The sequence below is a fragment of the Amphiura filiformis genome, chromosome 3 (genome assembly GCF_039555335.1).
Source record: "Amphiura filiformis chromosome 3, Afil_fr2py, whole genome shotgun sequence".
NCBI lineage: Eukaryota > Metazoa > Echinodermata > Ophiuroidea > Amphilepidida > Amphiuridae > Amphiura > Amphiura filiformis.
This window is the reverse complement of record NC_092630.1, coordinates 65,468,698-65,496,129: the sequence shown is the minus strand read 5'-3', so window position 1 is coordinate 65,496,129 and position 27,432 is coordinate 65,468,698. Positions and strand designations below refer to the sequence as shown.

The following is a 27,432-nucleotide window of genomic DNA, read 5'->3' as shown; positions in this document are numbered from 1 at the left end:
GAGAGTCCGCAACAGGAACTGCAATATGTTACCTAAAGAAGTCGAAGAAGTGCTGTACAGAGATAGCATGGAATCCCATTGGTCTAGACCAGCTACTAATGGGAAATATAATGCAGATGGTAAGCTTATCAAACATGCAAATTATTTATGCATGTTCAGATGTTAGACCAAGTAAAAAAAAATAACATGTATCTTCACTTTGTCAAAAATCGGCGAGGGAGGCCCTATCATTATGGGTTTTTTTACCATTCATTTCAGAGTAAAATTGCATTTGCAAAGTCTTTGACACACACCGACACCGCCTGGCTAATAATTATTTGGTGCAGAAGGTACACTAAAATGAATACACGGGATCGATACACGTGAATTGCTATGCACGATTTTGATATCAGCGAAAATCTTCTGATACCGGGTTAGAAAATGATGAATATCTCCGTCATGATTTTTTCTCAAGAAACCAGATTTGGTCTCATAAACTTGGAAATACGTGTTGAACAGATATGATAGTCGCTAGAATGCGCTTTGAAAATTGGCCGGGCGCTTTGAACTCAAAATTTGACCATTTTATATTGCGTTGGTCCTGTTATGGACTACAGCGTGCAGCGTGTAGTACAGCTGCACTCACTGTAGGCAGTATAAAAGTCGATGACCATTGACCTCAATGGGGTATACAAGCTTAATCACGCACAACCAAGATCGATTACCCGGCTATTGTGAGTAGCCTTAGTTATGTCCCTCGACTAATTATTAGTTTAAAAGAGCTTTAAAGGTTTGAACCAAATGGCTAATCGTGGCTGTGGATTTAACCTACCATGGCGATTCCTGCCATGAAGATATAGGGTCGAAGACACTGTGTGACAGCACATCATAAACGGGGAAGCCCCAATTATTTTTGTTATTTCCCTACCATGTTCCCCCCAACATGCCCCAATGCCATGGCAAGCCTACCTCTAGGCTAGCCAGGGTTAGAATTCTTTTTAAAAAAATTGCGTAGCAGTTTTTGCCTAATTCATCATTGTAATCAGGATACTTCCATATACTAAAGCACTATAAAAAGTGCTATACAAATACAAAATTGGGTAGCAGTTACTTCAAAATAAGGAGCAAACTGCTATGCGATACAGCCAAATTCGAACCCTCATTACCCTGCCTGTAGCATTGCCATTGTCTAGCATGACTGAGACTGAGAGTGTTTGCAAATGAATGTGTTTATTAATGATAACCTAGTCTTGCAAGCAAGACTTCAGTCTCATAAACATAATGACATCTACAGACCTGAAGTCTTGCAGTGGTAATAGGGATGCACATGTGTTTTCATTGCAACAATTTTAGAAACTAAGTAAGGGAGCAAAGAACAAAAATATTTGGAAATCTCCAAAAGTCAGTGAGGACTGGGACAATATACATTGTTACTCGGCCTTATCTTTTGCAAAATTCCTTCGCAGTGTTTTTGCGCAGTTTATGGCGTAAACATGAAGTTGGATTCCGATTGGCTAGTTGAAATATGTCATCAACACATCATTCACCGATCTATTGGTATTGCGTGACGCAGATGTGGGATATGAACTGTGAAGGATCTTTGCAAAATGCTAGGACAGGCTAGGTATCTTGAAATTGCATGCTTGATTAGGCCTTGGTTTAAGCAGCCATTATTAATGTCATCACATGACCATGATGACTACAGTTTCTGGCAGAGAAAAACGGCAGTTGTTTACCATTTGAGAGCATGCACTGGGCATGTGAATTTTCAGGCTTTTGACTGAATTCAGGCAGTTTTGTTGCCCTAATTTACGCATTTTTATTTATTTTTAGCCTGTTTTGGGCCTTTTAAGGCTGAATTCACACACTTTTTATGCAGTTTTCAAAAAAGCCATTCTCATGCCTGATGCACAGCGTAAACACACCTCATGGAAGAACAGAGGATACCTTAAAACATCCACTGAATGAGTAACCCAGGCAAAAGAAGAAATAAAACAAACAAACAAATAATCTGATTGGCCAATTAAAGGTGGTCGACGCAGTGCGGCATTATTGAAGGGACAAAGCTCAATCAAAGACACATCAATCTGAGCAGCAAGGGACTTCCATTCTCCTCTGAATTTAGTCATTTGACGGTCGGCATGACGACACTTGCGAGAGATCACTTCTTCCTATTCCTAACGGCATGCATAATATTGCGCAATTTCAGTGGGGCGGCAATTCCACACGCATGTACGCAACCCTTTTTTTTCATTTTCTTGAAATTAACTATCAAATTGATTTATAATTGCCATATCCAAGTCTCTAGCTGATATAATTTAGCCAATTAGACCCCTTAACTTTCATTTATTTCAAGTCAAATTTGATGGTAAAATTAAACCCCCACCCCAATTTTTGATCGGCCACCACGGGAAAACAATTAGGGCTAGGGATCTAAAACTTGTGGGTTTTTCTAATGGCTATGTATTATGAATAACATTTGAGTGAATAAAGAAATTCTGAGAGGGTAGTGCGGGAAACTTCTAAAAAATCTGTTGAATTGACATGGAATGACCTATTTATATAATTTGTGCACTTTTACTGCGTAATTAATAAAGCATTAAAAGCTAAGGCATATCATACAATTATTGTAATGTCCGAGCATTTGTAAGAAATAAAAGGATGACATGAGAGAAGAATATGGTTCCAAAGAATGGGGAAAAAAGAAAGAAATTTTCTTTCAAGAAAAGGTAAAATTGTTCAGGGAAAACATGGGAAAAAAGAAAGAAAAGTAAATTAAACGTAACTGATTAGGTCCATGCTTAAAATTTGCGGCCCGGAAGTCAGTTCCATTAATGAAATCTATCAAAATATGTGGTTGAAAAATAAATAAAAATAAAATGGTGAAAAGAGTGCAGTGCATCAAATGGCTTCATTTGGGCTTTCATTTTGAAAAAGTTCCAAATTCTGAAGGGGGCACATCCCCCTCATACACTCACCTGTGTTGCAGGAAATATTTCGGAACAATGTTCACCAGAAAATATTTTACATTACAATAGCATTTTGTGATTTTTATATACATGATCAAGGGGAATGAGTCACATGTCTGCAATTTTCTATTCAGAATTTTTTACATCCTTTTCTGGCAGTGTACAAATACTACATTTTGATGCAAACCCCATCAAAATTGGACATCTGGTTAAGCAATTTATCAATGGCTGAAAACAATATAAAACAAAGGAATTTGAACACTGTTTTTGCCAATATCTCAAAAACAATATTAGCGACATCCGACTCATTCCCTTGATCATGTCACATATTTTAAAAACATTTTGTTAACTTTTTAATAACCCAACTAAAATGTGTGATAATTTGTGTAATTTTTGTTGTTGCAGAACTGGCCACTGATTTGAAATTGCTCTTAGAATGTTTGAAGTACCATGAAAACAATCCAGAAACTCTTAAGGATGGTTTGCTTACTGTATCATCAATTTGCCTTCAAAATGGTATGTATTCTTCACATCAAATAAATTGTGAGATATATGAGCATAGGATAATTTGGATATTTGATGTATCACAGTTCGTTAAAAAAAGAGTAGGGAGTTACCGATGACTGACCTAATCTGTTCTGGTGGTGTTAGGATATTCATAATCCAAGTACTGGCTGCACTGTAAGGTAAGAGGAAGTGACCTGATTCTGATATTCGTATACAGCAGTGCTGAGATCTTGATGAAGTGATCTTGATATGTGTGGGTGGGGGTGTATGTATGTGTGTATTCTTTAGAATCTATGCACTTTATCAAATGTGTCGTAAGTGTAGATCATGTTCATGTATCATCATGGAAACAAAGCATGCATGTTATTTAGTTGCCAAACAGCAAAGTGCAACCAGCTTAGATCCTTGAAGAGAGCACTTCCAATCATCATAATATGAAATAAATGCACCATAACATAACATAAAGTCTTTAGTTGCTAAAATTTCATCCATACTAAATAATTGTGAACTAAAAGCAGGAAGAACAGTGTTTAATGTACTTAGTAAGTATGTTTATTTTTTCCTTTCTAAAAAGCAGTTCAATTCCTAAGTTTACCATATCTTATATTGTATTCCCACTATGATACCTTTCTATTTTCAGATGACACTCCTTTGATCAATTAAAGTGAGTCTATCTGCTTTTGGTCATGACCTAGACTTGATCACAGACTTGAAGACTGCTGGAAGTTTGAACTTGTCTTCTCCCATCTTTGTCAGATCTTGACATTGTCTTAGTCCCCAAAAGTGCAGATGATTACATGTGAATATGAATTATTTTAATTTTCCTCCATATGCAGCTCAGGCCCAAGACTACTTCAGAGATTCAGGCGGTCTCAACTTTGTTTTACACCTTCTGACAACGAACAGTCATGGCAGCATTATGGAATCAGCTATGTATACACTGGGTTGCGCAACTGAGCGAAATGGTAAGACAGTAATAATCATTGAATGCAAAAACACAAAATTGAGAGCAATAAAGTTTTTGTAATGATTGAGGTTAAATTTCATGCAGAGGTCATAAAAATGGAAAGCCACCGCCCACAGTAGCTCTAGTTTGTCTTGTTATGTATTATAGCCAAGTCTACTTTGAACACTGATTCATTGCAAAGCAAACTTTGGATTGGTTTTGATTATTACTAATATTAATTTTTAAGAGCAATGGTTAGATTATAATTCTGTATTCTGTATCCCAGTTTTCTCCCAGAAGAGAATGTGCACCAAATCTGTTTTCCGGTTCTTGGAATGTAAACTAGTTGACAAGAAGGCCAGTACAAAGCTGAAGAGGACTGTTGCCTATCTCCTACTATGTCTTGTTTCTAACAATAGTAAGTATAAGTGCTGTGACACATCACCTCTGGGCTGTATGCAGTGGGGTTACCAGAATTGTGACTTTTGTAGGGGCGGTGAGAACCTGGAGACTAGCATCCCACTGAGTTTGGGGAGATGCTTCCTGCTATATTGATTAAAATGGGATAAAATTAACCATAAAGTGACCAAGATGGGCACCACTTTCAATCATCTCATTGTGAGCAAAATTTAACAGTGAATTTTGCTTCGCTTACATTAACCATGTTGTAGTCCTCCCTGAAGGTGGTTTATTGGAATCACTTAACAGTTTTGACCCTTTAGATCTGTTCCAGGATGGTGCAAATCTAGAAATGATAATTGATTTACACAAATTTATCCATTGTAGCATTATATTTTCCAAACAAATTTGTCCAGTGCCTTTGAGTTGAACTCTGTCACAAAAAGTGGACCAATATGACATCATCATATTAACACTGCATAGATTTTGCTTTAGCTGTAAGCTGCAGCATGTTATTTCCGTATTCAAGCATACTTTTGTGAGAGTGTCTTTTAATATGCTTTACTGGCAGTTTATTGTGAGGGGGTACCAAGAGCACTTGCAACAATGGGAATTGATTTGCCTTTGAAGACACTTTTTAGTTAGTTTGTTGTAAAATTCTAATTTCAACAAAGAATCTAATCTGACTTTCATTATAACTTTTATAAGTTTGTTTTAGACTGAGTTTTTTTAAATTCTTGATATCACATGCGTTTAATTTTACAATAGATTCACTGAGAATAAGTAAGTCACCAACAACTTTTTAATTTGACTTACTTGCTACTTCATATGCACAGGTGCTGCACAAGCATTAATCAACAGATCCCATTGCCTGGATGCCTTGTTAGATACATTTAGGTAAGTTAAAAAGCTACTCTGGTCCTTTAATGTTTACAGATTTATTTTATTGCTAAATAGTTTGAAACCATGGACCAATTGTCCTAATGTTAGTGACTCAGAGATGCCAGTTTTCAGGTTTTAACCTGAATTCAGGTTTTTTGTGAGTTCAAATTCCCGCGTTTTTATTTATTTTCAGCCTGTTTTAGGGCTTTTTGGCCTGCATTCACGCGCTTTTCAGGTTTTTTGAGTGAAACTGACTGGCATCTCTGGTGACTACATAGTTTATCTTAATATCTTCAAATGACTATTTAATTGTACTTTGACTATTTAATTGTTTCACAATGTATATTGCACTATACTTTTGAATTCAACCTAATTTAGACCAAAATAAATAGTAAAATATCAAGTTTTGTTGACAGAAAGTTACAATTATGTGATAAAAAGAATCAAAATACAATATTTTTAAATATTCAAAAAGTTAAATAAAATTAGCAGGATTATGTAATCAATTAATTTTTTTACATAATCCTTTTAATTTCATTGTGTTAATTTTAATATTAACCTCACAGCGAAAATAATAAAAATCTCAGAATAGATTTGTGGCAAATTGCATACATTGTGAAAACAAAAGAAAAGCTTTTTAGACCTCAAATAAATTGACAATGGGTAAAATTTATTTCTTCTTTGTTTTACAGAAGTGAGTTTCCTGGCTACAAATCTAGCTCCAGTTCTCCTAGTCAGAGTTTCATTAACAAGTCAGCAAACAATGGTGGATCATGTATGGAGCTGTGGAAAGCTGTTACATCTACTCTCATTGGATGTGTTAATAATCCTCAAAATGGCAAGTTTAAAACTGTCACAAATATTCCTTCCATGTGAAGATGCTGTAAATAATATGTAAAAATAAAAGTATTGTATACATGGTATACCAGTCAGGCCATTTGTAATGTGCAACATGTCAGATTGAACTTGCTAGAATCATGAGATTATTTTTTTGTACATTTAACATGCAAAATCTCTCCGTAGTCTTACTACGTTTCTTTCTTCTTTGCTTTGTTTTCCCCCCATAGATGCCAATCAGAGGGAGTGTTCTTCTGTATTTCCAGTGGCTCTTAACATCTTAAGCCACACCAAGGATCCACAAGTCATCCGTCTTCTGGCTTCTTTCTTGTCACTAACTGCGGATAATAATGGTGAGCTTGCTTTCAAATTATAAATTTCCTATAAAACTAGATTCTGCAATTACATTGTTACTACATTGCCCAACTTTTCCCTGCTAAATACAATTCACAGACCTACAATTGCACAAGAACAGACATTGGTTATACTAGAGTCCGACGTTTACTGTTTTCTAAAATCCATTTTCTGTGTTGTAATCCGTGTTGTAAAATGTGTAAATCCATGTCATGAATAAAGCTTAAAATGTATAAACAATGATATTAATGTCACAATAAAGTGTTCGCGATCAATATGCTCTGATTGGAATATTCTCACAATAATAGGCCGACTATATTACGATGTTTGGAGGGATATAGGGGTTCATGCCTTGGTAATATACCTTTATTTCGGTATTATTAAACAGTATTTTTATCATAAAAATTGATATACATAACTCATGATTGTGTTTAACATTTATTTATTTTATCTTTTAATTATTTTTGTCACATCATACAAAAATGTCATTTTCCGTGTTGTACCTCTGATTCCGTGATTTTCTTCCGTTTTCCGTAAAATGGAAAACTTGGACTCTAGGTTATACCTTTTTAAATGCATAGAAATAACATAAACATTCTGATGGGTATTATTCAATTGTCCACTAATCATGACAAAAGATAGGTAATTATGTAATCGGATTGGCCAATTACGCATCAAAGCTACGTTCGGTGCTTGTGAAGGGTCTCAAAGGGAATACAAAGCCTCACCCATGTTGTTTTATTAACAGGAAGCATGTCTCGATGAGAGCAAGAAGAGTCCAAACTTCTCTGGAAGCTAGTCATGCTTGTGTAAAATTATGCAGTGTGTAAATGTTTTTAAATTTTCCCTCTTCAATGAACAAGTGCTTTGCAGATGTTGTGATGACTACAATTTCTTTAATTGAGAAGTCATATCTGCAGATGATGTCATATGAATTACAAAATGAGGTACGACTTATCAAAAAGGACTGTCCCAATTGTCTGGAATTCATCACAGTACCACCATCTGCCAAAGAATCTAATTGTTGTAGTAAAGACATTCTAGGCCACCACAAAATTGTGTAGTGTTGAAGTTAATACTTTATTACCAGTTTCATTATGTCAGCACCTATATCTTACTTCGTACTCGTATTTGACACTGCAGGTAGAAATCAAGATCGACTTGGGATGCTTGGTGGCATGGATATCATTGTGAATGCTTTGCAGACAGTGGTGGAAACGTTGCTTCAAGAACCATCACCTGATAGTACAGATGCAGCCATGCAACTTGCAAGTCTATTGGTGTCTTGCGTGACTGATAACAGTAGGTTTCTAGTTAGTTACTTTTGATTTTATATGCTTGAAAAACTGAGAAATTATTAATTTTATATTCACATCATGGCAACTTGTAAATGTGGCTATATACACTGGAGTGAATTGAAGCTTACAATTAGCTTGTTACTGGACTATGATCATAATTTGGCACAAATTATAAACCTAGTTCTGTTTTCTTCTGTTATTCTATGATTATTCAAAAGGTGTATAATTGTTGAATGTTGTCATAGCTGCAATAACTTTAAAAAGTGGTAATTTGTTACTTTCATTTATGTTTTAATGGTGAACATTGAGCCCTCATTGTATAGTTGTCAACATACTTAATATAGTAGTAGAGGGCAGTAACAATGAAGTGCAATGAGTGCATAGTAATCATGTTCAGGAGAATCATTTTGGACCATTTAATCATATCATTATTAATGAAAGAAAATTAAGAACAAAGTCGCAACTTTGTTCCTGATGACCTCTTCAAGTACACTAGAGCAATAATTATCTTCTTTTTTATAATGGAAAATTAACAAAAAAACATTGTTTACAGGGTGTGTAACACGTCAGCTGTGCTTGGTACAAAAATGCCATACCAAATTTAGTTTTTTGACATGTTTAATGGGATTTATGGCAAAGTATATAGCTTATTACAAAGATGTTTTCCTTCAATAAATCCTAGGATGGAACAAGATGACACTTGCTGAATTAAGGGTTGTTCCTCTACTAGTTCAGTTATTGGCTTTGGATGTAATTGAAACAGAAGTGAAGTTAAATATTGTCCTCACACTGGGACACCTCACTGAAGGATGTGGTGAGTATATAGTTTTTGTGAGATATGGCATTAGCAAATGCTAAGATGAACTTTTATCATTTTTTTAAATTTTGTAATCAATGTACATCACTTTTTACTTATAGAGCTGGTATTTCCACAATATCTGCAACTAGACACTGAGTGTTGTCTGTATAGTGATGTGATTTATAATTTGAGACTGAATTAAAAAGACTAGTTTGTGTATGACGTCCTGTCAACCAGACCAAAAATGTTGTAATGTGCAGGTCAGCAAACTTTGCCTTTGCCCTGATGTCAGATGCAAACTACAATCAAGTGCAAATTTCCCTGGGACACTTGTTCATATTTCGCCCTCTGTTCAATAAAACCGGTCATATGAAGTTCACCATGTGATATTTTATTTGTATAGTTTCCAACCTATTTGAATCCCTCCTCCCCCACCAACCAATGTTGGAGCAAAAATATAGGCCATTTACAAAATGAGGCGTTCGGTATACAACATTGTATACGCGGTGCCGCGACGGTCCTTTATCTATGAATGTGTCGCACCACGTTTGCACTTGATTGTATAGGGGATGCGAAAAAATAATCTATTAATATCAATAAAATCGCCATAACTCTCGAACGCGTTGCTCGATTTTCATAATTTTTTCAGTGATGTCAAGATAATTTCATTATGCATTACATGATTAGCCAATTTATTAAAATAAACATTTTTTGAATATCTAACCCTGCAATGCATGCATTTTTCAAGGAATATTTGACACATTGATTGCTTATATTAGAGTGGACATATAAATTCTCCTTTGGTAGAATTTACAAACATAATAAAAGCAAACCAAATAAGAAATTAAGAAAATATAGAAATAAATAGAACAGAATCATGATGTTTGTCTCATCATTGATCTTTCAAACTCATTACCCTATTTCAAATGCTATTATCGGAATGCACGTTAAACTCTTTAATATAGGCCTTCAACTACCCATCACAGACACGCTAATTCAACGTAACAATGCCATGCCAAAAGTGTATATACAATTATATACAATTACACATTTTAAATGTGCTTATTATTGGTATTCAAAAATAAAAAAGAGATAAAGAGCAGGATTTAAAAGTAAACATATCGGCGACAATGAGCTTGAACCGTAGCCCTCATGATCAGAAGGCAGTAAGCAAACCACTACACTATGGTTGAGCTGTTGTTATTCATGCGAATTTATTTATAACAAGGATAACAAGAATTAATGATTTAATAACGGTCTACCAGAATAATATAACTTAAAAAGTAATATATATTTATTTAACGTTATGGTAGACCGTGCTCATTTGGCTTAAATGGAGGAATAATTACCAATAAACATATCAAAGTTAGGAAGGTATGTATAATGTGACCGTGTATATTCAAAATATACGTTAGATAAATGCTGAATCTGACCAAAACATGAGTTTTAATGAATGATTTCATTGGATCGAAGTTCGATAACACAATACATTAGCATTGCAATGATAGGATTAAATACGCTGAAATCGAGTGAAAGTGTCATCCAGTCTTCCGGGTGGCATATAGTTACTGGCTTTGCTTCTCGCCCCAGGGGTCGCGAGTTCGAATCCATGTAATGCTATTTTTCTTTCTTTCTTTTTTATTCTTTTTGTCTTTCTTTCTTTCTTTCTTTCTTTCTTTTTTCTTTCTTTTTCTTTCTTTCTTTCTTTCTTTCTTTCTTTCTTTCTTTCTTTCTTTCTTTCTTTCTTTCTTTCTTTCTTTCTTTCTTTTTCTTTCTTTTTCTTTCTTTCTTTCTTTCTTTCTTTCTTTCTTTCTTTCTTTCTTTTTTCCTTTATGTTGCCAATTTACATTTACATTTATCAATGAACTAAAGGAAACAATTGTTTTGTTTTATGATTTTTTGTTGTTATTTCAGTAGGTATTTTTAACTGATTGTACTCTATATTTCCAATATGATTTAATTTTGATTAGTTTTAAATTGTTTTAAAAGTGAATTTTGAGATAATTCGCTTATAATAGCAATCATGTGTCAAATATGCCTTAAATAATGCATATATTACAGCGTTTTGATACCTAAAATATTTAGTTTGACAAAAATGACAATTAAAGTAACCAAAATATGTGCAATGTTATTTGTTTTAAATTAGTGAAAAAATCATGTTAATCGAGCAACGCGTTTGCGAGTTATGGTAATTTTACTGAAAGTAATAGATTATTTTTTGTTTTTTTCAATACGTATAGGGGATGCGAAAAAATAATCTATTAATATCAATAAAATCGCCATAACTCTCGAACGCGTTGCTCGATTTTCAGAATTTTTTCAGTGATGTCAAGATAATTTCATTATGCATTACATGATTAGCCAATTTTTAAAAAATTTATTAAAATAAACATTTTTTTGAATATCTAACCCTGCAATGCATGCATTTTTCAAGGAATAGTTGACACATTGATTGCTTATATTAGAGTGGACATATAAATTCTCCTTTGGTAGAATTTACAAACATAATAAAAGCAAACCAAATAAGAAATTAAGAAAATATAGAAATAAATAGAACAGAATCATGATGTTTGTCTCATCATTGATCTTTCAAACTCATTACCCTATTTCAAATGCTATTATCGGAATGCACGTTAAACTCTTTAATATAGGCCTTCAACTACCCATCACAGACACGCTAATTCAACGTAACAATGCCATGCCAAAAAGTGTATATACAATTATATACAATTACACATTTTAAATGTGCTTATTATTGGTAAAAAAAAAAAAAAAAAGAGATAAAGAGCAGGATTTAAAAGTAAACATATCGGCGACAATAAGCTTCGAACCGTAGCCCTCATGATCAGAAGGCAGTAAGCATACCACTACACTATGGTTGAGCTGTTGTTATTCATGCGAATTTATTTATAACAAGGATAACAAGAATTAATGACGTAATAACGGTCTACCAGAACTTAAAAAGTAATATATATATTTATTTAACGTTATGGTAGACCGTGCTCATTTGGCTTAAATGGAGGAATAATTACCAATAAACATATCAAAGTTAGGAAGGTATGTATAATGTGACCGTGTATATTCAAAATATACGTTAGATAAATGCTGAATACGACCAAAACATGAGTTTTAATGAATGATTTCATTGGATCGAAGCTCGATAACACAATATAGTAGCATTGCAATGATAGGATTAAATACGCTGAAATCGAGTGCAATTGTCATCAGTCTCCGGGTGGCATATAGTTACTGGCTTTGCTTCTCGCCCCCGAGATCTCGAGTTCGAATCCATGTAATGCTATTTTTCTTTCTTTCTTTCTTTCTTTCTTTCTTTTTCTTTCTTTTTCTTTCTTTCTTTCTTTCTTTCTTTCTTTCTTTCTTTCTTTCTTTCTTTCTTTCTTTCTTTCTTTCTTTCTTTCTTTTTTCCTTTATGTTGCCAATTTACATTTACATTTATCAATGAACTAAAGGGAAACAATTGTTTTGTTTTATGATTTTTTTTGTTATTTCAGTAGGTATTTTTAACTGATTGTACTCTATATTTCCAATATGTTTTAATTTTGATTAGTTTTAAATTGTTTTAAAAGTGAATTTTGAGATAATTCGCTTATAATAGCAATCATGTGTCAAATATGCCTTAAATAATGCATATATTACAGCGTTTTGATACCTAAAAATATTTAGTTTGACAAAAAATGACAATTAAAGTAACCAAAATATGTGCAATGTTATTTGTTTTAAATTAGTGAAAAAATCATGTTAATCGAACAGCAAGCGTTTTATGAGTTATGGTAATTTTACTGAAAGTAATAGATTATTTTTGTCTTCTTCAATACAATCAAGTGCAAATTTCCTGGGACACTTGTTCATATTTCGCGCCCTCTGTTCAATAAAACCGGTCATATGAAGTTCACCATGTGATATTTTATTTGTATAGTTTCCAACCTATTTGAATCCCTCCCTCCCCACCAACCAATGTTGGAGCAAAAATATAGGCCATTTACAAAATGAGGCGTTTGGTATACAACATTGAATAAGGGGTGCGGGAGGGTCATTGAACTATGAAAGTGTCCCAGCAAATTTGCACTTGATTGTATAAAAAAATAAAAAAAAATAATCTATTAATATCAATAAAATCGCCATAACTCTCAAGCGCGTTTCGATTTTCATAATTTTTCAGTGATGTCAAGATAATTTCATTATGCATTACATGATTAGCCAATTTTAAAATTTTATTAAAATAAACATTTTTTGAATATCTAACCCTGCAATGCATGCATTTTTCAAGGAATATTTGACACATTGATTGCTTATATTAGAGTGGACATATAAATTCTCCTTTGGTAGAATTTACAAACATAATAAAAGCAAACCAAATAAGAAATTAAGAAAATATAGAAATAAATAGAACAGAATCATGATGTTTGTCTCATCATTGATCTTTCAAACTCATTACCCTATTTCAAATGCTATTATCGGAATGCACGTTAAACTCTTTAATATAGGCCTTCAACTACCCATCACAGACACGCTAATTCAACGTAACAATGCCATGCCAAAAAGTGTATATACAATTATATACAATTACACATTTTAAATGTGCTTATTATTGGTATTCAAAAATAAAAAAGAGATAAAGAGCAGGATTTAAAAGTAAACATATCGGCGACAATGAGCTTGAACCGTAGCCCTCATGATCAGAAGGCAGTAAGCAAACCACTACACTATGGTTGAGCTGTTGTTATTCATGCGAATTTATTTATAACAAGGATAACAAGAATTAATGGACTTAATAACGGTCTACCAGAATAATATAACTTAAAAGTAATATATATTTATTTAACGTTATGGTAGACCGTGCTCATTTGGCTTAAATGGAGGAATAATTACCAATAAACATATCAAAGTTAGGAAGGTATGTATAATGTGACCGTGTATATTCAAAATATACGTTAGATAAATGCTGAATCTGACCAAAACATGAGTTTTAATGAATGATTTCATTGGATCGAAGCGCGATAACACAATATAGTAGCATTGCAATGATAGGATTAAATACGCTGAAATCGAGTGCAATTGTCATCAGTCTCCGGGTGGCATATAGTTACTGGCTTTGCTTCTCTCCCCCGAGATCTCGAGTTCGAATCCATGTAATGCTATTTTTCTTTCTTTCTTTTTTATTCTTTTTGTCTTTCTTTCTTTCTTTCTTTTTTTTTCTTTTTTTTCTTTCTTTCTTTCTTTCTTTCTTTCTTTCTTTCTTTCTTTCTTTCTTTCTTTCTTTCTTTCTTTTTCTTTCTTTTCTTTCTTTCTTTCTTTCTTTCTTTCTTTCTTTCTTTTTCCTTTATGTTGCCAATTTACATTTACATTTATCAATGAACTAAAGGGAAACAATTGTTTTGTTTTATGATTTTTTGTTGTTATTTCAGTAGGTATTTTTAACTGATTGTACTCTATATTTCCAATATGATTTAATTTTGATTAGTTTTAAATTGTTTTAAAAGCGACTTTTGAGATATTCCGCTTATAATAGCAATCATGTGTCACATACCCCTTAAATAATGCATATATTACAGCGTTTTGATACCTAAAATATTTAGTTTGACAAAAATGACAATTAAAGTAACCAAAATATGTGCAATGTTATTTGTTTTAAATTAGTGAAAAAATCATGTTAATCGAAGCAACAGCGTTTATGAGTTATGGTAATTTTACTGAAAGTAATAGATTATTTTTGTCTTCTTCAATATGTATAGGGGATGCGAAAAAATAATCTATTAATATCAATAAAATCGCCATAACTCTCAACGCTTTGCTCTTTTTTCATAATTTTTTCAGTGATGTCAAGATAATTTCATTATGCATTACATGATTAGCCAATTTTAAAAAATTTATTAAAATAAACATTTTTTGAATATCTAACCCTGCAATGCATGCATTTTTCAAGGAATAGTTGACACATTGATTGCTTATATTAGAGTGGACATATAAATTCTCCTTTGGTAGAATTTACAAACATAATAAAAGCAAACCAAATAAGAAATTAAGAAAATATAGAAATAAATAGAACAGAATCATGATGTTTGTCTCATCATTGATCTTTCAAACTCATTACCCTATTTCAAATGCTATTATCGGAATGCACGTTAAACTCTTTAATATAGGCCTTCAACTACCCATCACAGACACGCTAATTCAACGTAACAATGCCATGCCAAAAAGTGTATATACAATTATATACAATTACACATTTTAAATGTGCTTATTATTGGTATTCAAAAATAAAAAAGAGATAAAGAGCAGGATTTAAAAGTAAACATATCGGCGACAATAAGCTCGAACCGTAGCCCTCACGATCAGAAGGCAGTAAGCATACCACTACACTATGGTTGAGCTGTTGTTATTCATGCGAATTTATTTATAACAAGGATAACAAGAATTAATGACGCAATAACGGTCTACCAGAACTTAAAAAGTAATATATATTTATTTAACGTTATGGTAGACCGTGCTCATTTGGCTTAAATGGAGGAATAATTACCAATAAACATATCAAAGTTAGGAAGGTATGTATAATGTGACCGTGTATATTCAAAATATACGTTAGATAAATGCTGAATCTGACCAAAACATGAGTTTTAATGAATGATTTCATTGGATCAAGCTCGATAACACAATATAGTAGCATTGCAATGATAGGATTAAATACGCTGATATCGAGTGCAATTGTCATCAGTCTCCCCGTGGCATATAGTTACTGGCTTTGCTTCTCGCCCCGAGATCTCGAGTTCGAATCCATGTAATGCTATTTTCTTTCTTTCTTTCTTTCTTTCTTTCTTTTTTCTTTCTTTCTTTCTTTCTTTCTTTCTTTCTTTCTTTCTTTCTTTCTTTCTTTCTTTCTTTTTTTTCCTTTATGTTGCCAATTTACATTTACATTTATCAATGAACTAAAGGGAAACAATTGTTTTGTTTTATGATTTTTTTTTTTTTTCAGTAGGTATTTTTAACTGATTGTACTCTATATTTCCAATATGTTTTAATTTTGATTAGTTTTAAATTGTTTTAAAAGTGAATTTTGAGATAATTCGCTTATAATAGCAATCATGTGTCAAATATGCCTTAAATAATGCATATATTACAGCGTTTTGATACCTAAAAATATTTAGTTTGACAAAAAATGACAATTAAAGTAACCAAAATATGTGCAATGTTATTTGTTTTAAATTAGTGAAAAATCATGTTAATCGAAAGCAGCGTTTATGAAGTTATGGTAATTTTACTGAAAGTAATAGATTATTTTTGTCTTCTTCAATACAATCAAGTGCAAATTTCCTGGGACACTTGTTCATATTTCGCGCCCTCTGTTCAATAAAACCGGTCATATGAAGTTCACCATGTGATATTTTATTTGTATAGTTTCCAACCTATTTGAATCCCTCCTCCCCACCAACCAATGTTGGAGCAAAAATATAGGCCATTTACAAAATGAGGCGTTTGGTATACAACATTGAATAAAGGTCTTGGGAGGTCATTGAACTATGAAAGTGTCCCAGCAAATTTGCACTTGATTGTAGTCTTTTGATTTTGTCTTTGATTATAACTTCATGAGAAAGATGTTTGATTGGCTAGGAATGCATGGATTGTTCACATGGAATTAAGTTGGTAAAGAGCTAAATAAATTAAAAATGACTATAAGATTCAAACTTGGATTTGACCATAGTCATGATAAATTATGATATGAGAGAAAGTTTTTTAAAAGAAAAAAAATGATGAATTTATTTATTTTTACAACAAATATGGTTTATTTTTCTAGAGTCAAGCCAGAGGCAGTTAGTGGAAAGTGATGGTTTAGGCTTGATTGTTCACACTATGACTGGACACCAAGATGAAGAATTCACTAAAGCAGCAACTTACCTTCTACACACCTGTGTCAAAGTGGGTATGTACTTTTGTGACTCGTTTAAAAAGCTACAAGAAATGATTTAAACATGTTAAATGAGAACATATAATGTGTAAGGCTGGTGTTTCATTCAAGTTCTATATATGTTCTGGAGGTAAGCGGTGTTACCACAAGTTATCCTCTCCTACAAGTTGGTAGAGGGAAAAATCATATGTGACCAGAACTGCTGTAACTTACATCTTCTTTGCCATAAAATAGAAGTTGGAGTTTGCCCAATCTCATCCATGCCAACTGGATCCTTTGAATCATGTCCCTGCCAAGGAGATCTATTTGTACAGGCATATGTAATCTGCCATACCAGGCAGGAACATAACTTTTTGAACTTGTCAAATTGCACCCTACTTTTGAAGTTGTGGTGCAATGTCGTTTGAAAATGGCAGTATGAGGTGCAATACAAATACTTATGCAATCAAAAGTTGTATAACACTTTGCACTCCATTTTGAAAGTTGTCCTGCTACAGGCAAATTTTGGAGGGAGCTTATTCGAGGTCTATGTCCAACTCTGTTGATCTTTTAGATGTTAAGTTGATTTACCAAAATATCTTATCACCAATCAATTCATTGCAAAGATAGATATTTGTTCCACTATAACCTTATGTTTAAAACTCTGACTTCTCATGCACTTACTTTAGTTAATTCATCAGATGTGACAGACTTGCCAACAGATGGACAGAAAGCTCAATCCCCAAATATTATCCCTACACGCAGAAGAAAGCATGCTGATGGTAGAAACCAGTCCATGCCAGTTACAAAGCAGCCACAGAATAAATCAAGGAAGACATCTGCCCATATTGGAAGTGATACAGATGAAGAAGAATCTGTGAAGTCTGTCACTTTGGTAGGTTTTAATGATGATCTAAAGCAAATTTTGAAGATCAGCCATTGTCAAATGTCAATAGAAACAATTACAATATTTGGACAATCTTTCAAGAAGAGAAAGAGACAATCTTGAATAGAATATTCTTGAAGGACATGTAGAAGGCACTTGTAGGTGTGGTAGGAATTTATAGGAGCTTATAGGACTAATTTGATAGTATATAACTATGATTTCTTGTTTGTATTTCATCCATATCTATTCAGAAAAACAAAGGCATTGACTCAATATCTACCCAAGAAGTTGACTCAGATGTTGAGACAGAAATGGAACAAAAGGGAGAAACAGAGAATAGTTGTACAACCATAGAAGCACTTTACAAGGAGATAAGTACTAGAAAAGAATTGGAATGCAAACTTCAAAAGGTGAGAAGAAGCTTCTGCTTATTTAACCAAATATTCAAGAATGCCAGATATTATAGGCCTAGATAATAAAATACACAGAACAGGATTGAACTTCTGTAGGCTTGGATATGTGTTGTTGATTTTGTTATTATGTTTACTTACACTATTATTGCTACAGTGTAGTAAATTGTTTTATGCATTGTAGTGTAACTGCTTGCTGCCCTCAATATTTTAGATTTGGATTTAAACAAATGCTTAATGTTTTTCACAGTAACACCATTATTTTTGTGAGAGTTTGGGATAAGTTTTTAGTCAGCTGCTTGAAGATAGCATTTTTCCTATTTTTGAGGATGATTGTTAAGGGCTGGGGTATGAGCGTTTGGACAGTATTTATTTTGGGACATTAGAGCACATCAGACATATCGAATTGCATTCTGAATACGAAGAATGTCATTCTGATATCAAATAATTTTGATTTTTGAAATTCGCAATTTAATACACATTTTATGGCAAATCATTAAAATTGATATTTTTGATATTTAACAGTACTTGAAGTAAACTTTATAAATCTGATGATTTACACTTAAAGTGTATGTAGGTGGGATGAAAAGCCGACGATCAATTGAAAATTTTGACCTTTCAGTATTGAAGATATGGATTTTTTTCCCAAAACACCAAAAAAAATTAGGTCTTTTTGGGAAAAAATCCATATCTTCAATATGAAAGGTCAAAATTTTCAATTGACCGTCGGCATTTCCTCCCTGCTACATACACTTTAAGAATATATCATTAGATTTATATAATTTACCGAGGACTGTTATATATCAAAATGTGAAAAATATCAAATTTTTATAATTTGTCATAAAATTTGTATTATATTGTGATTTTTAAAAATGAAAATTATTTGATATCAGAAAGACATGCTTCAGTATTCAGAATGCAATTCGATAGGTCTGAGGTGCTCTCATGTCCCACAAAAAATACTGTCGAAACATAATAAACGCTCATTTTGGATCCCTTAAAACAATCAATTATAATCTCAAACTAAAAGGGATGTGAACAAAATACACAGCCTGCCTGAGCAATTTGTTTGAGCCTGGTCCCATCAGGGCCCAAGTGTGTCTCCACGTGGAGCAACTGTTTAAACAAACAAAAACAAAAAACAAATAAACAAACACACTCTGGGATGAAACTTGTGTTTAAAGTTTTTTATTTTTTTATTTTTTATTCATCTAATATCAATTCAGGAAATCCAAGCAAGAGAGAATGTTGAAGCAGAAAAAGGTAAACTAGAAAAAAGAGAGGAAGAACGGGCAATGGCAGAGAATATAACCAAACAGAAAGCAGAAGCTATAACAAAGGAATTAGAAAGACAATACCTGATGACAGTAAATAAACAAAGACCAGATTTGCTTGATACACCAAAGAAAACGATGGAATCAAAGATGGTAATTATTGTAAACTTCACCATGTTAACTCTCAACAGCCAAGAATGTTAGGTGCTGTTGCAGATCAAAACTATGTGTCATGCTGCTGTTTATTAAGTAGATTATAAACATGGCAAAATAGGCAGCTTTATTTTGTTTTACAGCCACATTTCGGAATGCTTTAATTGTTTATTTTGTCATTGATTTTGCTGAAATATGTTCCCAGGGCCAATATTGTCAAAGTTTTAAATCTGAAGAAGTACCGTACCTTGAAAGTTTCTGAAAATCTGCAGTTGGAAACTCTTCCCTTTTCTTTGTGCATAATTACCATGTACATAACTTGTTGAGATATTAAAGTAAATGTTTTAATTCTTCAGAGTTACTGGTACGTGCTGGTGATCATCAATTACATAGAAGAGGCAAAGTCTCCACCCTTCCCATATGCCAGTGACCAATTGGTCAATCATGTTGTCAGGAATGTTGATCAGCCAATCAGCATGGTTGCTTATCATGTCTGCGTTTATGACTGTATACGTTCAATGCATAGCACATAACTTTGAAGAATTCAAACTTTTCTGTAGCATATATGTGACATGATCAAGGGGAATGAGTCACATGTCGACCCTGGTCAAAAATGAGGTTTATATATGTTTCTAAAGAGGACATTTAGTGCATTCAGAAACTGTAAACCCCATGTTGATACGAATTTTCTTTGCGGAGTTGCATCAATTTATCAATCGCTGAAAACAATATAAAACAAAAGAATTTTAACACTTTCTTTGCCAATATCTCAAAATCAATATTAGCGACATCCGACTCATTTCCCTTGATCGTGTCACATATGATAATCTTCCCAAACAGTGCTAAATCGGCAGACCACAGAAAACACTTGAAACTATAATGCTGAGCTAAGATGAGTGTATTCACATCATAAAGTGAACTTAGAAATGTGTTAAAATGGTTCATATTGTTTATTTGCAGGGAAATTCAAAATCTACCGATGACACCCCTTCATCTAACAGGGAAGTCCTGATTCTTGAAAAGAAAGTGGAAGAACTCCAAAAGCAGATGCAAGAACACATTACTCACAGTAGTGACCAACATTCTACAGCTAATAAAAGCATTTCTTGTGCATCTGTGATTTCTACAAAGTCAGTAGAATCTCAAGCTACAATTGCTGTTCCAACATCTCCCTTCTCAAATTCTGTATTACAAGATGAAGAAACAAATGACAGGAATGGCAATTGGGTGATTTACTCATCTAAGAAGAAGAGAGTAGACAAGAGAAATGAAAGGAAAGAACCAATGAGCTCTCCCCAGTCTACTGATATGAATAGGGTGTCTTCAAGAAGATCAAACAAGAATGGCGCCAAGTCTCAAATTCAAGCACAAAATCAAGTTGAGATATCTGCAACAGAATCTTCACATAAAGCCATGAATACAGCAAGAAGAACACATACACCAAACATAAGGCGTGCCACCAAGCCACATGTTAGAAAAAGCATCTTCAAACTTCCATTATCAACCATCACTAAGAATCAAAAGACTTCAACCAAATGCAAAACTTCTAATTATGTCAATAAGCAAAGTGAGCACAAATCTTTTGATAGGAAGAGGTCTCCAACTCCCAGACCAACTTATGCAGAAGAAGTTCTTCCATACAAGCAGCAAAAGTTTGGATCTCCATTGGTTTTACCAAAGCACATAACCTCATCAGCATCTATTGATGATGAAGAATCAGATCTTGAGAGTATCATAACAGACTTGTCAGACTCTTACTCTGTGGCTGACAGTGGTGTAACCTGGTCAGATGTGTTGCTTAAATTGCCTGTTCGTCCAGTTGGCAGAAGATCAAAAGCATGTGGTAATCGAGGAAAGTCCAGGCAATATGATGATAAATCCAGTTCTATTTTGTCATCCCAGTCAGCAAGGAGCAAGCGAAGCTTTTTGGTCAAATACACAGAATCACAACCTAAAAGCAAAGGTATTTTATTGTGAAGAGTTTTTATCAAGTTCTTACATTTTATCAATGCCTGATTATTATATTAATAGCTTATTTTAAATGGTTAATTTATTTATTCTGTTTTCAGGACTCATGCTTATTTTTTTTCCAACGTGGCACAGGTTAGTCCAGTTGTCATGGTTCATAACTTAACTTCATAGCATAATGGTAAATAATTGTGCCTATTTGGTAAAAAATACTGGTGCCAATATATGTACAAATTTATTGGTGTTTTAAACCTCTTATTTGTATGTTTACATTTGGTAATTATGAAGATTGTTATCTTTCATCACTAAACATAATAATAGAGATGTTTCTAATTTGGCATTTTCTTTACTATAGAGAGACAAAGCTACACTGTAGCAGCAGCAAGCACACCATCTAGTACAACATCTGTTTTGAACTGCCCAGGTAAGATTTCCCCACCGGTATTTTTCCTGTAACTCAAGTCGCAAGTTCCTCAACTTGGTGATTTCAGCTTTTTTGTTAGGATCAGATCAAGGTATTTCATATCCATAAGAATAAAATCAAAACACAGGCCTGCAGATCCAGGTAAAATTGTACATAAAATGTACAAGTTGATCATTCTTTGTTTTTGTTTTGTGTGTGGGGGTGGGGAGTATGGGGTGTATATATATATGTGTGAGTTTTGGTAATGATAGTTCCAAAATGAATATCATGAAATACGGTACGGTCTTTTTTTATTAAGTCTAGTCTTGGACATTTTATTGATTCTTGAAAAATTACTACATGATTGTCCATCATAAATATGTCCGAAGTATGGTCAGTAGAAGTGTTTTAGTTATGATCCTCTATGTCCAATAATGTGAACAGGAGACAAGAGTTGATATACCATTCAACACTTGGATTGTCATACTCATATCTCACAGATACAATTTTTAAAATTTCCATATATAATAAGGCTATCTAGTTTTGTATTCATTGGTTTGTAAATATTTTTCACAATTTGACATTCTAGGATGTGAGCCACCAGTCCATAGACCTTTGTTAACCAGCAGGAACTTTTTGTACACTCTGGAGAAAAGTCGTCACACATGCCCTGAACATAGAGAGATACAGAAGGTTATTAAACAAGACATTGAGAACAGGAAAAAGTTGCAAGGTATCTTTTGTTTTAGACAACTATTTTAAATTTGTCAATCAAGGTATTTAGGTATCTTATTTTGTTCAATCAATAGAATACAGTCTGTCCACATAGAAGTACAACGTAAACAGACCTCGGAAACTGGAGGTATGAGAATAATTATTTCAGTGCAATGCGTGCGTAAATGCTTCTTTGACTCGCCAACTACTGCGCGATTTGTACTTGCTGAGCGCACCACGTTCTTTACGTGTCGCTTTTTTATACACAGTGCATGTGATGCAAAGCATCGACCCCCGATGCCACAGATTTGGTTTGTACTTCTTATGTGGACAGACTGTAAATGACTGGAGTTCCAAATTACATAATGTGCGTGCCTGTAAAGAATATATACCAAAGAAGTGTCCCATGTAAAGAGTATTCTAGGTCAGAAGTGTTTTTAAGCTATTTATTGCTATTTTGTTTAAGCTATTATTGCTATTTTGTTTGAAAGATTTACAATCATTTTCAGAGCCTTACTTTAAAGAGACTAAACAAATAAAATAGCACTTGTTCATACATACACGCAAACAGCTCATGATTGGTTGAGAGCTGATCTAAAACTTTCATTCTAGTTTGCTTAGCATGACAATTGCAGGAAAGAAATAAGTAGGAAAAATCACTTTGGGATGATGCTGTAGTACCTGAACATTGTATATAGTTATGTAATGTCCAGATACTTGCTTTGGTTTGTTTTCAGGAAAGAGAGCAACCAGTCAAGCTACTGGATTTTCAGATGTTAGAGATACATCAGTTTATAATTATCAACCCAAGACGCCAAGCACACGCACAGCATCTTTGAGATCTCATACAAAATTGACATCAAGCAACTCTCAGATGAAGAAAAAAGAAAAACAGGTATAATACACTTCCATTGTTACTATGTGGAGTGGCTGACTATAAATGTGTGATTTGCTTTACCTCAAGCCCCAAATTACAAGGGATATCTGACAGTAAAAGCTAACATTTTATGAAAAAGAAATACTATCCTATCTTTTAAGGAAATGATACAATGTGCTTTAACCTTACCTGCAGGTCCATGTATTATTAATAAGGTGTTCAGGCTGGTGGTGGTAAAAGCAGTTATAAGCAAAACATCTAATTCTCAATCATGAGAGCCAACTTGGGTGTGCACAGATATTGCGTCAACCGTACTACCCGTACTTTGGTCGCGTGATCGTATTGTTCCTCAAAAAATATTCTGACACAACAGTACACAGAAGGTATGTACTCTCATGATCGAGAATTGGATATTTTACCTATACGCAGGTATGCAGGCACACCCACCCTACCCATAAACAATACACATTACACACATGCAAACACAGTATATTTTGCAACTGAACAAGTTTGGATGTTAGCAGGCCCGTACGCAGGGGGGGGCGGGGGTGCGACCGCACCTCCCCAAATTTGCAAAAGTATACAAAAGTCCCAAAATTTATGAATTTATGAAGTAGTGAGCAAGCAAAAAAATCAGGTTTTTATAGTTTTTGGTCAAAAAGGTCCAAATTTGGGGGAAAAGTCCACTTTTCCCAAAATCGCCCCTTTGGAAAAAAGTCCACTTTTTCAAAATCAGCACCCCCCCAAAAAAAATCCTGCGTACGGGCCTGGATGTTAGTGCCAAGAAAAGGAGAAGATAAGGTAAATAAGTCATCCTTGCTCAAGGTAACTGGGATTGTGATCTACCAATGATTTTTTTGTAACAAAATATTGTGGAAATGTAAAGTAAAATGTTTGGTTCTATTCATCACAGGAGTGCACTCCAAATCGTAGAAAGTCACCTATGACATTGTTAGATGAGTGTGGCAGACCCCGCAGAAAACGACAAGAGTTTAGCCAAGAAGAGGAAGACAACTTGATCACTGGAGTCCAAAAGTCAGGCAAGCACTGGAACTTCATTCTGTGGAGTTACAAGTTCAAGCCAGGACGTACTGCAGTTGATTTGAAGGACAAGTATCGCAGAATGCAGGTATGTAAAAAATGAACCCAGCATAATGTGACCTAGTATCTTTTGGGAATGTACAAGGTGATTATCACTTGTTGGATAATAATCTTTGGATAGGCAAATCTGCATTTTAAAGACTTTGGGTTGACTTAAAGGCTCGGATGGCGACATTTGCACAGTATTTTTTGGGACTTGAGAGACAAGCAGACACCAAATTGCATTCTGAATTATGAGGAATATCCTTCTGATGTCAAATAATTATGATTTTATGACAAAGTATTATAATGAATTGATGTTCTATTATTTTATTGTGTTTTGTTTTATTCAGGCTCAGAGAGTCCCAGGGGTACTTCCAAGAACCCCAGCACAAAGGAAATGCAAAAGACAAATAAAATGGAATTAAAGAAAGGCTAATGCATCAACAAAACACAAATGCATCGCTACCTCACTGGAATGTCTATAGATGATGAACTAATTCAAAATTACAGTAAAACAAATAGCTAGTAACACTGTATGTGACCAGCTCCCACAAAGCCCGGAACATGTCATTGGCAGACATACTTTTTAAATAACACCATTGACAACCATAACAAATTTGTAAAATATCTGAAATTGTGTTTTGTATATGATACCCATTATTACTTATCAGAGTACAAAAGTATTTGAGGCAAGGAGATCATCTCATTAATAATTAGCAACTGTTGGCTTACTTTTGTTTTTCCCCATTTCATGATATGTATTTTTAGATTTGTTTTATTTCTCAGAATTACATTGACACTCTTATCTAAAGAACCCTTGACAAATGTTCCTGGTTTTGGAGGGTCCACATACTAGTAATGAAATGCAGTGCAACTGTTTGTAGATACCATACATGTAGGCCTAATCTTTAATTAATTCTCTGTTATTGCTCAATTTCTACATGGTTGGTATATAGATAAGTGTTAGCAATGCAGAGATTACTTGGTGGAAAACAGTGCAATACACTTATATTTTCCATTTATTTGTTGATCAGCCTTTTGGATGAAACCAAAATGAACTCATTGTGTACATTATGGTTCAAAGTGCAAACTCAGCTCAGATAATATGTATGGTAAATCTCAAACAGTAATTAAAATGAGAGAAACATTGTCTGTATATATGAAATTCATTAAAATAAAAATGAGATGCTTGGTTAAATTTGCTGAGCTGCAGGATGTACATTTATATATCTTAAAATTCAAAATGAAATTAGCTAATTTATCAAAAGACTAAACAAAAGGTTTTTTTGCGAGCATTTCATATTTTACAAGCAGAATTTGCTGCATTTAATTTATATTTTTGAGAAATGCAGAAAAAAAAAAAGATATTTTAATGCATGAAATGCCTTGGAAAAATATTTTCATAATATTTTTCTCATATAATTCGCCTAGCAGCGAGATGAAATCAATAAAATACTTGAAGCATATTTTACCCTGAATCACAGCATGATTTTTTTTTTCAAACAAAAGAGAAAGAGAAAAAAGTGTATTTTAGAAGTTAGAACACATATGGAAAACAAACATGTTATTTGTTAGCCTTATTTTCATGGTTGCATGATAAATTATTAAATGTGAATGATTAGAAGTGATTGCATACTAATGTGATGTGATCAAGCAAAATCAGCCAGAAGTCGGAAATATTGATTTTGAGATATAGCCAAATAAAGGAAATGTTTCCTTTTGTTTACTCTTGTTTTGGAAACTCTTTAATAGCTTTGAACTGGTTGCTCAATTTCAGTGGGGTTTTCTGCAAAATGCAGCTTTGTAAATGCATGTTACTATCCAATAAGAAACTAAAAATTGAATATGACTGACTTCAGACTGACTGCTTTTGCTTGATCACACCACAAAATGTAGTTACAATTGATTAAACACTTCTTGATTTTAACATATTAACACAGAGCTAATATGAGAAGTGTTTAGAATTAAATAAGATATATAAAATATGTAATATATATAATACGTAATTGGAGATTTGTTATATATTATCTCTTTTCTACAGATTACACAGCTCTTTATAGATATCTATTGGATTAAAGAATCCAAATTAAAATTAAAATATAATTCACATAATGAATAAACACACACAATAATTGGATACTATCATCAACAAGTCAAAGTGGCATTTATGTTGAAAACAAATGAAATGTTTGAACACCTCTTACCTTAGTAGATACTATGTTGCAAGTGCATGCACATTATATGCACAAATTTTTTTATTGAAATGAATGTTGACAAAGAATATACAAATCATTTTCAAATATGAAATGATTTCAAATTGGTGAGCAGTTTAAAAGTCATCAGGTTTTCTTTGCAGACAGGTTGCACGTTGTTGATATGAAGAATGTGATGTGACCAACTCTTGCACATGAAAATAATTTTTAACAATTTGTTAGTATGATAAAAACACTTTACATACACTACTCACAGAAATTAAAGGATCACACTTATTTATAAGTATTTTGCAAAAACAGCATTAACATTGTAAATCAGATGAGTGTCATTTCATTCAGTAATGTTTAGGCAATAGAACACTATCACTACCAAGTACTGATATCTCATGACTGATAAACACTTTGGGTCGCAACATGAGAACAAAAAAACAAACAAAAGTAAAATTAAGATTCTGATCCTTTAATTTTCGAGTATTGTAGTGGAAAGTCTTGAAATCCTTCCAGTGGTATCGGTGCACTGTAACTGTTAATGTGTATAGTTGTAACCTGTAACACAGTTGTAATTGTCTGCAATAAAGATT

The 27,432-nt window shown here is 33.4% G+C and overlaps 1 protein-coding gene across 1 annotated transcript; it reads left to right on the top strand.

The window, feature by feature from the left end:
* Positions 1-27,432, top strand: LOC140148979 (uncharacterized). Its single transcript, XM_072171103.1, has 19 exons — positions 1-119; positions 3,354-3,464; positions 4,292-4,420; positions 4,688-4,819; positions 5,637-5,697; positions 6,375-6,520; positions 6,750-6,872; positions 8,017-8,175; positions 8,854-8,985; positions 16,781-16,906; positions 17,560-17,765; positions 18,008-18,166; positions 19,393-19,593; positions 20,554-21,556; positions 21,917-21,985; positions 22,554-22,697; positions 23,416-23,573; positions 24,469-24,684; positions 24,989-27,432. Exons 1-19 carry the CDS (start codon positions 26-28, stop codon positions 25,061-25,063), a joined length of 3,444 nt encoding a protein of 1,147 aa, XP_072027204.1. The 5' UTR covers positions 1-25; the 3' UTR covers positions 25,064-27,432.

Coding starts and splice junctions, on each gene's coding strand:
- LOC140148979 (XM_072171103.1), top strand. CDS start 26: ATGTTACCTAAAGAAGTCGAAGAAGTGCTGTACAGAGATAGCATGGAA. Junction 19,594..20,553: donor AAACGATGGAATCAAAGATG/GTAATTATTGTA, acceptor GTTTATTTGCAG/GGAAATTCAAAATCTACCGA. Junction 21,557..21,916: donor ATCACAACCTAAAAGCAAAG/GTATTTTATTGT, acceptor TCTTTACTATAG/AGAGACAAAGCTACACTGTA.